General features: G+C 40.1%; 1 protein-coding gene across 3 annotated transcripts; it reads left to right on the forward strand.

Moving 5' to 3' along the window:
* Positions 1 to 975: 975 nt before the first annotated feature.
* Positions 976 to 14,970, forward strand: LOC310965482 (poly(rC)-binding protein 2-like; the record flags this gene model as incomplete). Of its 3 annotated transcripts, none has more annotated exons than XM_083939101.1 (14): positions 976 to 1,090; positions 1,913 to 1,948; positions 2,480 to 2,602; positions 7,231 to 7,254; positions 7,356 to 7,388; positions 7,550 to 7,666; positions 7,761 to 7,892; positions 8,055 to 8,183; positions 8,528 to 8,602; positions 9,203 to 9,244; positions 10,125 to 10,224; positions 10,534 to 10,586; positions 10,803 to 10,972; positions 13,588 to 14,970. In XM_083939101.1, the coding sequence occupies exons 2-14, from the start codon at positions 1,937 to 1,939 to the stop codon at positions 13,622 to 13,624; spliced, it is 1,047 nt and encodes a 348-aa protein (XP_083795227.1). In that variant the 5' UTR covers positions 976 to 1,090; positions 1,913 to 1,936. The 3 variants fall into 3 exon arrangements, with proteins under 3 accessions (XP_083795227.1, XP_083795228.1, XP_083795226.1); XM_083939102.1 differs by having other exon boundaries at positions 10,152 to 10,224; XM_083939100.1 differs by lacking the exon at positions 13,588 to 14,970 and adding an exon at positions 11,615 to 12,044 and having other exon boundaries at positions 10,152 to 10,224.
* Positions 14,971 to 16,983: the final 2,013 nt, after the last annotated feature.

Here is a 16,983-nt window from a genome sequence, read left to right on the forward strand (position 1 = left end):
AACATAATCTCAACACTGACTCTCAATCCTGTTTATCTAGTAACGTGTTCTGTCAACCTAGCTCCCAGGCGGTGGAGCTAATGTGAGCTAATGTGGCTAATCCAGTATACGCCAGCCAGACAGACGTCTTTCCTTCTCCCCAACATCACATCAATGCCCTTTTTTGGTAATAGGAAATGAGGAGGAGTCCGAGATGGCAAGATGGCGGCTCCCAGAGGTGAATATGATTGGATCAAGTTGAGAGAAACAGGCCGACGGAGAGGCTACGTCCATTTTTCATAAAGTCTGTTTTAGAGAGTTTTTTTTTTAAAGTATGATGCAGAATATGGATGACTTAACATAACTTCAGTCTCAATAAATAAATAAATTCAAACATAAATACAAAAATGAATGACTAAATAAATACTAAAATAAATGAAAAAATGCATAAATAAAGAAATGTTTTACATTTATTTCAACATTTCTGTTTACCTTTATTTATCTTTTTCTGTATTTCTGTTTCCATGTTAATGAGGCAGGAGATCCCATTTATTTGTGCATTTATTTTTTTATTCATTAATTTCAGCATTCAATAAGTTATTTATTTATTTATAGATTTATTTACTTATTTCTGCTTAATTTATTCGTCCCTGTATTGATGTATTTATACATTCATTTATTTATTTAGTGAGACTTAAGTCATGTCATAAATATTCTAAAACAAATTATGTTTTTTAGAGTTTGCAAATAAAGTTGTGAAAAACCAAACCAAAAATTATAACTTATTTTCTAATGACATTCTTTCATTTAAATATAATATTTTGAAAATGCCGTACAAATGTGCTTTACCAACTTTTAAATAATAATAAAAAAAAGATTTGGGGTATGTCCGGGCCAAACTCAGGATGGGGGTTTGGTTTGAAAGTTCAGAGGTCATAACTGTGTTGTCTTTGTGTAAAAGGAGTGGAGCTCGAGCTCACATCACTCTTCCCTCTTCCCCGAGTCCTTTCGAAACTCTCCCCCGGGTTTCTACCCTCCCGAACCTCTCCCCTTCTACCCTTTACAACCCCTAACCCTCCCCCCGGTCGCGTACCAGCGAAAAACGAACCAGGTACGTTTTATTCTGATGTTTGGTTGTTTTTTTTATACATTTGTTGTTATGATCAGAAGTACACGGAAAGAAATCGCAGCTATGTCCAGCGTGCTAACAGGCCGCGTGATGATGAACACGCACTCCCCGCACGGAATGATTAGCTTAGCTTAGCTTAGCCACGGAGAAGTTTGATTTTATTTTGACTTTAAAAAACTATGTTCTGGCTGTTTATCGCCTGAACTTGATCAAAGGAGGACCTAGCTATAGGTCCACAGAGGCTGCTACGACATTCGACCAGCTATTAATTAATAACGTTGACTAATTAATCTTAACTTGCTAGCGTTGCTAAGAAGCGGCGCGCACGCTCCATTCATTTTCCCAGCATGCTAAAGTGGCTAACAGACTTAACAAGAATAGTTAATGGGACTTACTTTAAACTGAACAACACACGTGAAATACGCATTTAAATGTCTGCTTTCGACACTGAACATTTTTGTGAATATATTTTTTACAAAATATTGATCTGTATTGATGGCGGAGTAATTATCCGCACACTAGTTGATAAACTTGATTTAACATCGTTAGCATCTGTTTTTTTGGTTAGCGTGAAGATGGATTCATTGATAATTTTACATGTTTTGAGTCGGATAACTTGGGTCTAAGCAGCATTCAGACGTCTAAAAATAAATGCACCAAACTAGCAGCATTGTAGTTTGCACTGTGGACGTGAGTCCTAAGCTAGTTTGTGCATGATTTCATCGTAGTACGCATCTTTTTTTCATTGAGCATTCACGTTAGCATGTGCTGTGACACAAGATTTATCATATTCTCTTTGAATAGGTTCATTAAGGAGACATTTGTCTAATGGAAAATCAGGTATAATAACCATCATATCTTTGCACATTTGTTCTTCAACGTTACACATTTTAGCCAAATATGATACATGGTCTGTTGTGATTTAACTGCATGTTTTAGTTTCACAAAATTAATAAGGTAATTCTTGCTAAGCGTAATGGGTAAGTGGGCCTTTTAAATGTGTAATGATAACGTTTAAATCTGTGGCCAAGTAGTACAGTGGTATCTGTATGCACTGCAGCAAGAGCATGCTGAGGACAGATGTTTCATTAATCAATATGCAATCATTTTACGAAATAGGTCTGAAAATTGTATTGTCCACTGCTAGGATGTAAATAACATGAAGTGTACTATTAACTCGCTGTAGGTGGGAATGTTGCTGTAAAGGCATTAACAGGCCACTTTTATACATTTAAATATAGGCACACCACAATTTACTTTAACTCTTCGTCCATGTTTTGTTTTTGTTCTTTACTGAGTTGCATCCAGACTTGTCACATTATCATCCTTTGTATATGCTATAATTTCTTCTTCTACCATGTTCCTTTTTAGGTCCATCTTGGTGACCAAAAACCCCAGTTCTGTACAGACACCCAGGTTGCAGTTATGGACTCCGGTGTGATTGAAGGAGGGCTCAATGTCACCCTTACCATTAGGCTGCTCATGCATGGCAAGGTGAGGTCACCCATCAGCTGCTTGTGTCGGCACTCTAATAATCTTTGACGTTATGTTTATGGATTTGATATTCCTGGGGATGTATAAAGGGCAGGGACATTGATGTAATGAGTAAGGTTACTGACTCAGTGACAGGATCCTGTAACCCAAAGAAAAGCAGAGGGTGATTTGGCACGTTACTCAAAGCTTTCAGATAGGATGTGTTTGCCTCATGCTTAAAGTTGATATTTCCCAAGTTGGACTTGTGCTAGATTATTTTAATATGTTTCTCTTTCCAACTATTTTGCTATTTCACTAATCACCCTACTTACATTCTGAATAATCACAGAGCAGCTTGAATATTATATTATTTGTAATATAACATTGCAAACCGCCTTTTTTACATTAAACACATTCAACCAGGACGCATGACAATGCATTTGCTGTTTTCACTAATCTATCTCTTTCCATCTTCGGTAGCATAGCCACACACACATCTTTGAGTCCCACAGTTGCCTGTTGTTGTTGTTGTTGTTGTTGTTGTTGTTGTCGTCGTCGTCGTCGTTGTTGTGTTTTCAAACACTGAGATGCCGTTTGACAAGAGGTGGCTGCTCAAAATCTGACTCTTGGGGTGCACTCACACTGTCCATCCGTACCGTGCCCCGTGCTTTAGGGTACTTGTCTGCCCCCCGTGGGCCAGGTCTGTTTGTACTTGCGCTGCCTGGGCCTCAGCGGAATGCTTCTTGCCTGTCTATACATCAACACTCCATAACACGTCACGCGCATTGATTGAGGTCATCGCGATGCGTAGTTTTGTATTTCAAATCTTTCCCTAGACCTCAGAGTTCTTGTGCGTCTTGTCCGACTGTTTTTGAATATTTTCATCGACCAAATCTGTAGTAAACACTCCACCTCCGCATCACACCAACGTGAACCTTTTGTCACCATTGTTTTAGATTTCTGTGCATAGTCCGTCCTTCTTTTTTTCTAACAGGCACACATAAAATGACGTCAGAACCGCCGTAGGCCTCGTGCTCGTACACATGCGCACGCTCATGCTCGTACATGACATGCACTGTGATGCATCCAAAAATGATGGCCTGAAAGCTTTGCTACCTCATAGCTTCCTAAAGGAGTCCTCAAAGCAATTTCAGTCAAAAGCAACTGGACTTGGTTATTTGCCTAGGAAGACGTTTCACCTCTCATCCAAGAGGCTTCATCAGTTCATGTACGCATCTGACCAGGCTGGGACTAGTCCAACTAACTGGTGTGGAGATCCAGGCATTTAACCTCTCACAAGGCCGATGAAGTCACTGGAACCCTTTGTGCTCCAAGTGCCAACAACCGTCCTTAGTGACAGTCGTTGGTGGGAAGTTGGTTTGGACTTTGTTAGTGCTTTATTGAGTCTTAGGGCGCACTCACACTGTCCATCCGTACCGTGCCCAAACAGATTTTACGGGTAAAGTCTTGTTCGTTTGACCAGTGTAAGTGCAACCGTACCGCGCCTAGCTGCGGCCTGCTTGCCGGCCACGGACCGTTTGGGAGCGGTGGGCTTTTGTAAAGCACGTTTGCACATGAACGAGCATGCGCACGTGTACGAGCATGAGGCCTACGGCGGCTCTGACGTCATTTTATGTGCGCCTGTTCGGACATAGAAAAAAAAAGACGGACCATGCGCGGACATTTAAAACAATGGTGGCGAAAGGTTCAAGCTGGTGTGAGGTGGAGTGTTTACTGCAGATTTGGTCGGATGAAAATCTTCAAAAACAGTTGGACAAGACGCACACAAACTCCGAGGTCTATGGAAAGATTTGTAAACAAAGCGACGCATCGCGATGACGTCAATTAATGCGCATAACGTGTTACGGCGTGATGACATATAGACAGGCAAGAAGCATTCGCACGAGGCCCAGGCACGGGCCTGGCCGGCGGGGGGAAAGGGTACAAGTACCCTAAAGCACAGGGTACGGTACGGTACGGATGGGCAGTGTGAGTGCGCCCTTAACGACAGTTGTTGGAGTCACAGGAGGCCATTTGTGAACAGTTGTTCTTTGAGGTTAGATTGTTGAATCTCCTGGGAAGGGATGAAAGGGCAGCATTGTAAATTGGAGATAAGTGGTGTCTCAGACCTCCTCCTCTGTTTAGCGATGGTTTCTCTACTTTTGCATAGATGGCTTCTTTTACTCCTCTTTCAAACCATCGGTCCTTTCTGTCCAGGATGTGGACATTGTTGTCATCAAAGGAGTGGGCTTTCTCCTTGAGATGTAAGTGGACAGCAGAGTCTAGGCCTGAGGAGCTAGCTCTCCTGTGTTGGGCCATGTGTTTATGCAGTGGTTGTTTTGTTTCTGCAATGTAGAGATCTTTGCATTTCTCGTTGCATTGGACAGAATAAACCAGATTGCTTTTGTGGGTGTGTGGTATTCTGTCCTTGGGATGTACTAGTCTCTGTCTGAGTGTGTTACTGGGTTTGAAATACACAGGGATGCAGTGTTTGTTGAAGATCCTCCTGAGTTTCTCTGATACCCCAGCTACATACAGGATAACTATGTTGTTTCTCTTGTTTTCTTTTTCAACCACTTTGGTTTTATTTTTGGAAGTAGCTGCCATTTTCACAAAGGTCCAGCTGGGGTAGCCACAAGATGTGAGGGCGCCTCTCAGGTGTTTGCGTTCTTCCCCTTGGGCCTGTGAGCTGGTGGGTACGTTATCAGCTCTTTGTTGCAGTGTTCTGATAACTCCAAGCTTGTGTTCCAGGGGGTGGTTGGAGTCAAACAGTAGATATTGATCTGTGTGAGTGTGTTTTCTGTATACCCCTATGTGGAGGCTCCTGTCATGCTCCATATGGACGTCACAGTCTAAGAAAGGCAACTGTTGTGCTTGACTTCTTCTCTGGTGAACTTGATGTTTCTGTCCACAGAATTAATATGTTTGGTAAAAGTTTTCACCTCTTTTGATTTGATTTTAACCCATGTGTCGTCCACATATCTAAACCAATGGCTCAGTGTTATTCCTTTGACTGAGTTCAAAACCTTGTACTCTACCTCCTCCATGTATAGATTTGCCACAATAGGGGATACTGGTGAACCCATGGCACAGCCGTGTTTTTGTCTGTAAAAAGTGCCATTTAACTGGAAATATATGGTGTTCGGGCACAAATCCAGAAGATGGCAAATGTGGTCTAGTTTTAGATTTGTTCGGTTGTGTAAGGAGTTTACCTGTGTGAGCTGCTCTCTTACTGTGGCCAAAGCCTCCATGGTTTGAATACAGGTGAACAAGGAAGTCACGTCGTAGGATACCATGGTTTCATCTGGATCCATTTTTAAGTCTCAGACTTTGTTCACAAAGTCTATAGAGTTTTGGATGTGGTGTGGGGTGTTGCCCACCAGTGGTGCCAGAATATTGGCAATGTGCTTGGCAATGTTATAAGTGACAGAGTTTATGCTGCTGAGTGGGGCCCCTTCTTTATGGATTTTCCATATAAGCAGGAGGTTGAGTCCTGGGGATAGAGCCTGTAATATTGTGATTTGCCAATGAATCCTTTTGGGGGGGGGGCTTTGCTTGGGACAGCGCTGTTGACGTTTTTAACCATAGCTTTTCAGCCTCAGTTCCAGTAAGGTTGTTTTTCTTTATAGCAGATTCTGTAGCTATAATCAACTCACTCCACTATGGGTACCTCTTTTGGTGTCATGGCAACGTTCAAGCCCTTGTCTAAGACCTCCTTCTCTGGGTGGGTAAGATCTCTGTCCGACAAATGCTACTTGCATCTCAAGGAGAAAGCCCACTCCTTTGATGACAACAATGTCCAAATCCTGGACAAAGGGGACAGATGGTTTGAAAGAGGAGTCAAAGAAGCCATCTATGCAAAAGTAGAGAAACCATCGCTAAACAGAGGAGGAGGTCTGAGACACAACTTATCTCCAATTTACAATGCTGCCCTTTCATCCCTTCCCAAGAGATTCAACAATCTAACCTCAAAGAACAACTGTTCACAAATGGCTTCCTGTGACTCAGACTGTCGTTAAGACTCAATAGAGCACTAACAAAGGCTATACCAACTTCCCACCGACTGTCACTCTAACAACGTCGTTGGCACTTGGAGCACAAAGTGTTCCAGTGACATCATCTGCCTTGTGAGAGGTTAAATACCTGGATCTCCACACCAGATAGTTGGACCAGTCCCAGTCCCAGCCTGGTCAGATGCGTACATGAACTGAAGAAGCCACTCGGATGAGAGTGGAAACTCTTCCTAGACAAATAACCAAGTCCACTTTGACTGAAATTGCTTTGAGGACAACGATGACCTGGACAAATGAGGCTTATTCCTAAAACAGGCCTCTGCACTAGTTAGGCATCAGCAGCCTACATATACTGTACTGTGTGCTTGACTGCATCCTGGTTCTCACTGTTGTCAACAGCACCATCTTCAGTCTGTATGTTATGTGACTCAAACTGAGTGGTAGAGAGCTGGGAAATTCAGGGTGTTTGAGTGTATACAATGCCATATGTATTGAAGGTTTTTCATTACCTGCTAAACTAGGCAAGCTGTAGCTAGAGAGGTCAAATGCATTCAGCTCTCAAAGTAAATAGTGGCCGTTGTAAAAATGATGATTATTCAAGTCTAAGTCTAATGGAACAATCTCTCCTTATTTTAGGAAGTTGGAAGTATTATCGGAAAGGTAAGCTGCTATTTAATATAACTGATATCTTGATTGTCAATCATTGTTTGAGGATCTGTATGTTGCATCAGTGATGGAGTATGACTTTGATTTTCTAATAGAAAGGAGAATCTGTGAAGAAGATGAGAGAAGAGGTCAGGTTCTTTTCTTCTTATTTCTTTATTCTAAAAATGTACATCAGTATAACCATGTTCTAATTTATAAGAGGCTACAGTTGGTGGATTTATTTGTATTTACTTTGGGGAGTTTTCCAAATGTCGTCTTTTTAATTCCTTACTTTCCTCTTTGTCTATAGAGTGGGGCTCGCATTAACATCTCTGAGGGCAATTGCCCTGAGAGGATCATTACTTTGGCAGGTCCAACCACCGCCATCTTTAAAGCTTTCTCCATGATCATTGAAAAGTTGGAAGAGGTAGGTCACAATTTATACTGACTAATGGATTCACCGGTAAACGGTAACTAGCCCAAACACAAACTAGATTAACCTTCATCTATTGCTTTTTCAGGACATAAGCAGCTCAATGACAAACAGCACAGCTACCAGCAAGCCCCCAGTGACCCTACGCATTGTGGTGCCTGCCAGCCAGTGTGGCTCCCTCATTGGGAAAGGTGGCTGCAAGATCAAAGAAATTCGAGAGGTATACATAGAGAAGAGCATGTAATACAGAACCTACGAAACATAACCATGCAAGCCCCAGTCCTGTCACCTTTAGCTGACTGTCACCTTTCTACCTGTGGAATTTAGTATATCCAACACTGCTACACAGCAGGCTTATCTCCTTTTACTCTGTTTGTTCCAGTCAACTGGTGCTCAGGTCCAAGTGGCAGGAGACATGCTCCCTAACTCCACAGAGCGAGCCATCACCATCGCTGGTACTCCCCAGTCGATAATTGAGTGTGTGAAGCAGATCTGTGTGGTCATGCTTGAGGTAAGTGTACTCATGAAAGCTATGATGCAATTGAAATTGCATCTGTTGACCTGTAAATTAATGATATGAAATAGTGCGATTTCTGGCCTTTTCGGATGCTGTGTGTTGGGTTTGGACCAGGGATGTCTCAAGACAATGTCGCAGCTGTAAGGTTTTTACAGATATTGTAAAATCTTTTCAGGGCAATGGAAAAGATTACAATGGCTTTTTAAAGATTTTACTTTGATCTTGATATACTTATAAGTATAATTGGAACAAACTACATTTAAAATGTTTAAAAACATAACTAATATAACATGGGTAGTAATGTGATTCCATATCCACCTTCTTTGTTTCCTCTACAGTCTCCCCCTAAGGGGGTCACTATCCCCTACCGACCCAAGCCTTCAGGATCCCCTGTAATCTTTGCGGGCGGACAGGTAATTCCAGTTTTGATTGTATATGATTGGGCAAGACCACAATAGTTAAGTTAAGAGTAGCTTTTGAGGGTAATTAAGTTAAGGAAACCAATGCAACCAGAGCTGCTTATGCTAATTGTTTGAGGAGAGTATCAACAGCTTTATTAGTCAGATGACCATAAAACATTTGCTGTTTGTTATAGCCCCTTCTTTCTGTATGCTTCCCCAAAATGTTGTTGTATTGTTTTTAGCATTAGGTTTTAGAAGTGTGGTGGCTTATTTCCCACGGTTGTTAGTCTGAACCATAATGCTTTCTGGTGCTTGTTGGCCTAAAATTACAAGGTCTTTAATGTTACTAAATTACTTTTTTTTTCCTTTTGAAGAGAAAAGTTCTCCTTCTGGTATTCCTTAATTTTGCTATAATGTCTCTAAAGATTTCTCATTTCCCAGAAATTGGAGACTTTGGAGAAGACATGTGATGATATTTTTAAATTATATTAGTTCAGAATATGCTGCGATGTGTTGGGAGTCTTCAAGAGATATTTATATAGTAGGAGAGCTGGAGAAGTAAATCAAAATCAGATGTGGGGCATATGAAAGCTTTGTTTTCATTTGTTTCAGGCATATGCCGTACAAGGACAGCACGCAATTCCACAGCCAGATGTAAGTGCAGTAGACATTTTGACCCACCCCCCACCACCATGCGCACCCATAATTATAACTGTCCTCTTCCAAAATGTGCAACTGCCCACCCAAGCCTCGTTCTACATCCTAGAACTGTAGCTAAACCCTAATTTTATTTTTGACTTACTATTATCAGATTTTGTACTCATTTAGAGAGCAGAACTTTTATACCTTGTGTTTGTATTGTTCCCCATTTGACTGGCAGTCAGTTGTTGATGAAACTGACATTTGTTGTTTGTGTTTGTCCAAACTCTCCACTGATAGATGAATAATAACCTGTTCCTGCTGCTCACACTGTTTTTTCCTTTTTGTTCTGTCTTATTTCATGTGCCTCACTCATTAGCTTGTCCCAGATACACCCGCTAGTATTGGCTCAGCTTGCTTGGAACTTTGACTGAGGTGGTACCGAAAAAAAAAGTACCAGGTGCTACCCACAACTTTTGCTAATGGAAAACCAAAAAAAAGTGTAGTGGCAATAACTGGTAAAGTGTGATGCTAAATTGAGATTTGTCTCAGGATCTTGTATTAATAATTATTAGGAAATCAAATACATATTGAGAGCGCCTCTCCTTGAGTATTTTGACTCTTCCCTGATGTTCAAGACTGCAAGAAAGCATTCGCAGCAGATGCAGCCTGCACTTTGGAGGAATACATTTTGGGTACCCAACATAGATTGGCCATAAAACACACTGTTTTTCAGACACCTGAGAAGAGCTTTACCCAACTGTTTTTTTCGTGTGGAGGTTCTTTCTTTGTGTAGCTGTCTGTACTGACTATGATTTGTTTTGTTCTGTTTTTCCCTCTTCCTGTGTTTCCATTTCCTCCATTTCTCTCCCTGCCTTCTCTCTCACTCTCACAGTCTTCCTCTGCTGCTATCTCTCCACAGCTCACCAAGCTTCACCAGCTGGCTATGCAGCAGAGCCCTTTCCCCATCGCACCAAGCAACCAGGGATTCACTGGTATGCAGCATGCCAAGGCCCACGGGCTTTCAGTGCAACATGTTCTCAACTTCTCAGCCCCAAAAGTCAGAATTTATTGGAGCCCAGAATCATTTGATGTTTTGTTTCCTCAAACATATTTGATTTGACTCACAAATATTGATTCATGCATAATTTTCAAGGGACATTTAAATGTAGAATTAGTTGCTGATGACATTTAGTGTTCTGATATCCAAGTTAATCACACTTTATGTTGCTTGTAGATTGATTTGCACATTTCTACATATTGTCTTGGTAATTTTAGCATTTTCTTGGTTATCTCTATTTCAGGGATCGATGCTTCTGCACAACCCAGTTCCCATGAGATGACCATTCCAAATGATGTAAGAGTTTAAAAAAAGTATTTTCTTTATCACTCTGAAATGGTTAAAGTTGAGGCATGCTTTCTCATCCACAATTCTGCTGTATCTATGTTAACCATGCTATTTGACTGGGATTAAAACCTGTTGCTACCTTTATCAGAGACACGTGTTCATTGTGTTATTCAAGGTCTGTTAACTACTGCTATCACTCAACTTTGCTGTTCTTCTCCACCACAGCTTATTGGGTGCATTATTGGCCGCCAGGGAGCCAAGATCAACGAGATCAGGCAAATGTCGGGCGCCCAGATCAAAATTGCAAATCCAGTGGATGGATCGACTGACCGCCAGGTCACTATCACAGGCTCGCCTGCCAGCATCAGTCTGGCGGAGTACCTCATAAACGCCAGGTGAGATACGCCTTTATATTGTATGTTAGCTCTGAACAGGCGATTCATTCGATCACTTGCTTTAAAATGTTGTATTAGCTGGGTAACATTTAGCTTCACTTGAAGAACACTTATTTTTCCACTCATTTTGTTAAAGTTGTAGTCCATAAATGTTCAAGAAAAAAAACTTTTTTTTTTACGATTTACCTTATCAGACCTCTCATAATGTCACAATACAGCAATCCACAAGAGAATACAATAGTTTATCTACCTAATAATATGCAAATAAATAACTGGTGTACCAGATTTGTGTTCAAATGTAAATGATTAAGTTAATGGCATTTCTATAGCTACTGCTAATCATCATTTAGATGTTGCTAGCTCTCTGTCAGTCTATACTTTTCCCCGATTCTACCCTTCACTTGGCTCCACATCTATCTATCACTAAAGATGTGATTATTATTATTTTTTTAATTCTCTTTTTGGATTGACATTAATTTCTAATAAAGCTCTTGTGTGTTTTGCTCACATCCCTGAGTGATCCCGCCCACACACCTCCCTCACCCCTCCTCCTACCGCAAACCTCCAACCCATTGCTCACCAGCCTGCCCTGTGACCTATCCCGACTGTGTTGTCCCTCTCTCCTTGTCTCTCTTTCTACAGTGTAGAGTCCTCTAAACCTCCTCCCTCCTCCTCCTTGAACCCTGAACAGACCAGCCCGTGCCCTATGTCCACCTCTACTACTACCACTACTACTACTACTACCACCACCTCCTCTGCTGCTATCTCTTCTTCCTCATCCTCCTCTTCCTCCTGTGTGGTGCCCCCCTCAGCCTCCATCCCTCTGTCCTTGTTGGCTCCAGGGCCGCCTCCTCCCTCCTCTTCTTCCTCCTCCTCCTCCTCCACTACTGATTCCCTGCTCCCCAGCTCTCCTGCCTGTGTGTCAAGTCTCCTCAGTCTCAAGCCCCTTCCCCTCCTGGCCCTCCATGTTGTCAGCGGGGCCAGTAACCCTGCACACCCAATACCCACTGAGTCCAAAATCGCCCCAGAGCTGAGCTCCAAGTCTAAAAGGCGAAGGCTTTCCCCTTACTAACGAAGGAAACATAAGTCATCTACTACTTAAGTACTGACAATGCTCTGTTGTCTGTACCTGCACTTGCTTTTGTATCTGGCTGTGCCACGCCAAGCTTATCACAGAAAACAAATGCACACAAACAAGTGTAAAACAGCCAGATGGTTGTTGTCATATTTATAAAATAGATATCGGTAGCTTGATTTGGCCTGTCTCTTTAAAGATAAGACATGTTAAGTGTATTATATTTTTAAATTACTCTGAACTTAGCATGGACAGTGAATTATATCACTGATTTCACTGAAGCATTTCTCTCTTTGTGTAAGCTCTGCTCAGGTAGCGGCTCTCTAAGATGGCAAATTGTATTTATGGGAATAGTTTACTTGTGTGAATTTTAAGTGACTATTTTTAGCTGTTATAATTAAGAGTGTATGCATCATGATGATTTTGTTTTATTTTTGCTTAATTGTAATTTCAGTTCCATGTAAATCTGCCCTCAGGTATCAAAGGCACCAAACCACCCTGTATTTAGATCATTTTGTAGATGTGCATAATTCAAAACATTGAACCAGTTTAGATTGATTTTAAAAGAATAGTTTGACACTTTGTGAAATGCTTTTAATTTACTTTTCCTTGTTAAGATAGATGAGAAGATGAGTACCACTCTCATCTGTACATCAGTTGGTTTGTTTAGCTTCATACAGAGTGGAAACAGCTCACCTGGCTCTGTCCAAAACTTGCAGCACCTCTTAAAATCAGTAATCAAGATGGTTTATCTTGTTTGTGTAATGCATACAAACAACTGTGTAAAACAACACATTGTGGTTTTACAAGAGTTGTCCAACTATGGCTGTGTCCAAAATGGCATTCCATGCAGTACTTACTCAATATGTGTACTATCGTTCAACATACTTTTGTGTGCATTGTAGTATATTTATGCCAGTGTAGTTTCTAATACTGTAACATTTCACTGGATATAGTATGCAGCTCACATACTATTGGTTTCATACTAAAGTTTCGGACATACTTAAAAAAATGTCAGTGTTTTAGCCTACTAAATATCATGCAAGTATGACATTTTGGACACAGCCATGTTTTTTTCCTGAGCTTTAGAGGAGCTGGTAGTCAGATTTGTTTCTTTGGATAGATTCAGGCTAGCTGTTTCCATTTGTGTCTATTTCTTTATGCTAAGCTTACCGACTGTTATCAATCGTCTCATCTTGACAAGAATACCAATTAGCGTTTTTCGCCAAGATGTTGAACTATTTACAGCTCAATTACACTTCAAAACCATTAAGTATCACTTTGAGATCTAACTCTTAACAAATGTTGGTAGAGAAGAGTAACCACTGAACCGAGGAGCAGAACTATCTTTTATCTTTATTTATATCAGACCATACATTTCCATAAACTAATGTAATACATCTCCTTATCTAGCATTTTATTATAATAATGTAATGTACAGTAAATTACATTTATCTTGTGTGTCTGATTGCATGCCTTGTTACTTACTCTCTCTCTCTCCCTCCCTGGTCTCCGGGTGTCTCTCTGTCTGTCTCTCCAGGCTTTCTTCTGAGGCCACAGGACTGGCAGCCAACTGATAAGACACTGCATCTGCACTAAATCTCACTTTTTTTATCATCTGCAACAGTAAAGCAGCCAATGTGACTATCCAACTAATTAGTTTATGTATTATGCTGCCTCTTCTCCATTTGAAATTATGTTATCTGCCACTGATTTGATCCGCTGAGTTCATTATTTATTTCATTTGTTTCGGATTTAGTCCAAAGAAGCAATTCTTTTTTAATTCCCTTTTCTGAGTTAAGTTGGACGTTTTATTGATTTTGCTATCACAAAGAAGTAATAATAATTGATTGAATGATTGGATTTATATAGGGCCTTTCTCAGTACTCAAGGCGCTTTACAGAATCCCGGTTCCATTAATTCACACAGACCTACATGGTGGTGGTAAACTACGATAGTAGTCACAGCTGCCCTGAGGCAGACTGATGAAAGCCTTGCTGCTAATCAGCGCCTACGGCTCCTCCGACCACCTCCTCAAACATACAGCAGTCATACACATTCACACGAGGCAAGGTGGGTGAAGTGTCTTGCCCAAAGACACAACGACCATGACAAAAGTAGGGTAGGGCGGGGATATAACCTCCGACCCTTAAGACATTGGCCTAAAAAATAAAAATATCAAAAATAAGAATAGTGACTGTTTTATTCTGTTTATTTTTTCTCACCCAGTTCCACAAAGTCAGTCTGTCCATTTTATGTCCATATTCACTTGGTTTAAATATACACAACATTTCCCCCTTTTATCCTCTTTTCAATTAGAATTTTTTTTAACATGGATTACACTTGTATACATTGAGTATACGTAGCTGTGTAATGCACAGTCACTGATGATATTTGGTTATGATGACAAATGTTCTCACAATTGAACATATCCAGATAAATTAAAATGTGCATTTACTTTACTACTTTTCCCCTTCTACATGTCATTCCTGTTTGTCCCCTCTCCTGGTCCTGAGATCATGTGTTGATATTTTGCTGGGATGGGAGGTTTTTGGGGGATTTAGGCTTGGCTCTACGGAAGCAGAGGGTTCACCTCGCCTTTTTTTGTAAAGACTGATGTATACTAAAAAAAAAAAATGTTGGAATATTTGTTTTTAAATGGAGGAAATGTTTTTTTTTTTTTTTTTTTTTTTTTAACTACCAAAGGAGAATAAACTCCTGGACAATGACTGATCTATTAGATATGATGAGGATGAGAAATAGACAAAGACAGGATTTTGAGTTAACACTAGTTTCCTGCTCTTTGCTTTGTCAGAAAATTATTTTTTTTATTTGCAGGAAAGAAAAAACTTTTGTGCACGATTTTGAGACTGTAGACCTGGGTGCCACAACATTGTTTAAAAAATACAGAAATAAAGATATGAAATGCTCAAACCACAACGTGTCTTGAGAATGATTTGTCACCAGCTGAAGTATACTAAACACAAGTTGAGATTTTACAGGTTTGATTTTATTTTAAATTGTTTCTTAAATATATTTATTGTACAGTTACAATAATATAAAAAGCAAACGTTTCGGTTCATACACGGTTGTTTCAATCAGCATCATGGGGAAACACAAGTACCTCTACAATCGAGACACTAGAGGGCAGTAATATGCTTTTTGGCAACATTTTATCCTGCAGGAGGATTTCTAGCTTTAAATCTTGGGGGTACAATCTGTTTAAAATGCTCCACAAATTTAAAGTTTAACACTAGATAATTAAAAAAAAAGAAGCAAGCTGCCATTACTAGCTTATTGAGTGTGACCTGATCAGTCATAAATGGAACAGGATGCAATGTGCTGTTGTACAGTCAGGTTGAACCACATGCAGCAACAAGGCTTGTCAAGGGACACAAGTACATCAAAACCAGATTTTTATGTATTATACTGTCTGTTATGAAGAAACCCTTACCTGTAAGTGAAAAATGACCATCTGTTGGCCAAAATTTAGCTGTCAGAGACCTTTCTATGAACCAATTAACCATATTAAGGGCTTGCAAAGCTTGGCTATCTAAATTAAACTTGATATGTCAGAGGGAAGGCAGTAATTAAAATTGGCCGTATCATGATATCACATCCCTCACACACTGATTTTATGAGTGGACCAAAAAACTGATTTATCCAAAGTTTTCAGCATTATGTAGTTACATTTAATGTCAGCTTTGTCATCTTCTGCCACAGATAAACCTGTGATTTCCTAGTGGTTTACTTGATAAAAAGTAGCTTGAGCCACATTGTTAAGTCTCCCAAAATGAGGAAAACTTGAACAATCTCTTATGTCATATTTTGCAGTTATTCTGAGATCTATTCTGGTGTTTTGTGTCCCTGTCATCCATATGCCTTCAGTCAATAAAATCTGCAGTCTTTTGTTGCATTTTTTTTTCATTTAATTTTGAACCAAGTTACAAACAGTGACCGATACCGCTACCCATACTTTATCACAAGCATGCGTTTCTGATGCTATATACACCCCGAGATGCTCAGAAGGGGATTTTCAAACTGGTATTGCGTTTTAATGACGTAAACACAGCAATACTAATTTAAAGACCATCTACTATGAATGAACTCTGCTGTGGTTCTTTGGACCCGTGACATGACAGGACAAACTGTACCAGAGCAGACGTATTGCTTTTTCTTTGTTCACATGTTTCTCTTTTATCTGTTTCGAGGCTTGGACATGAACAGCAGCTACAGTACATTCTACTACCATAAGCTTTTTTGAGGTTCAAATAGAATAGCGCCACCTAATAAAAACATCAGCACCTTTAAATTATACAATCTCACATTTTAAAAATTTGTTCATTTTACAACATCACATATTTACAAAGATATTAAAACACAAGAGTAGAAAATGGAAACAAGCCATGACACTAATATAAATAAAAATATAAACAGAAATTAAAAAATGTAAACATGGTTCAAAGAATGTCGATGAATTCACTGTAAAATAATAAATTAGTCAGTGCATAACGTTTTGAGAGGAAATGTGGAACTCGGTACATTTCATAAATTAAGTGCAAGCAGCAACATCTGTGGCTGTCCCAATGATGTTGACACCCTGATAGGATTTTATAATCATATGACATTATGTGAAATAACATGACACGTTTTCATGACAGAGATAAAAATACAAATCGACATGGAAGATGAAAAGAGACATCAATGGACAAGTCAAGTGGATGGCTTCTTTGACTGAGGCCTCTGTTTTTGAGGTGTTTTTGCAAAACTGATCTTGGGTCAGTTGCTATGGTGGCTAATGCCCCAATTCAGTTTCACATCACATTTTTTTTTTCCCCTCAGGATATCAGATTTTTCAGAACACTCACCAAGGGTTTGTTTTGTGTTCCTGCTTGTAATGACGGAGACACGTCCTCATTTCCTGTCTTTCTGCAAT

This window comes from Echiichthys vipera (assembly GCF_963691815.1).
Source record: "Echiichthys vipera genome assembly, chromosome: X".
NCBI classification, from domain to species: Eukaryota; Metazoa; Chordata; class Actinopteri; order Perciformes; family Trachinidae; genus Echiichthys; species Echiichthys vipera.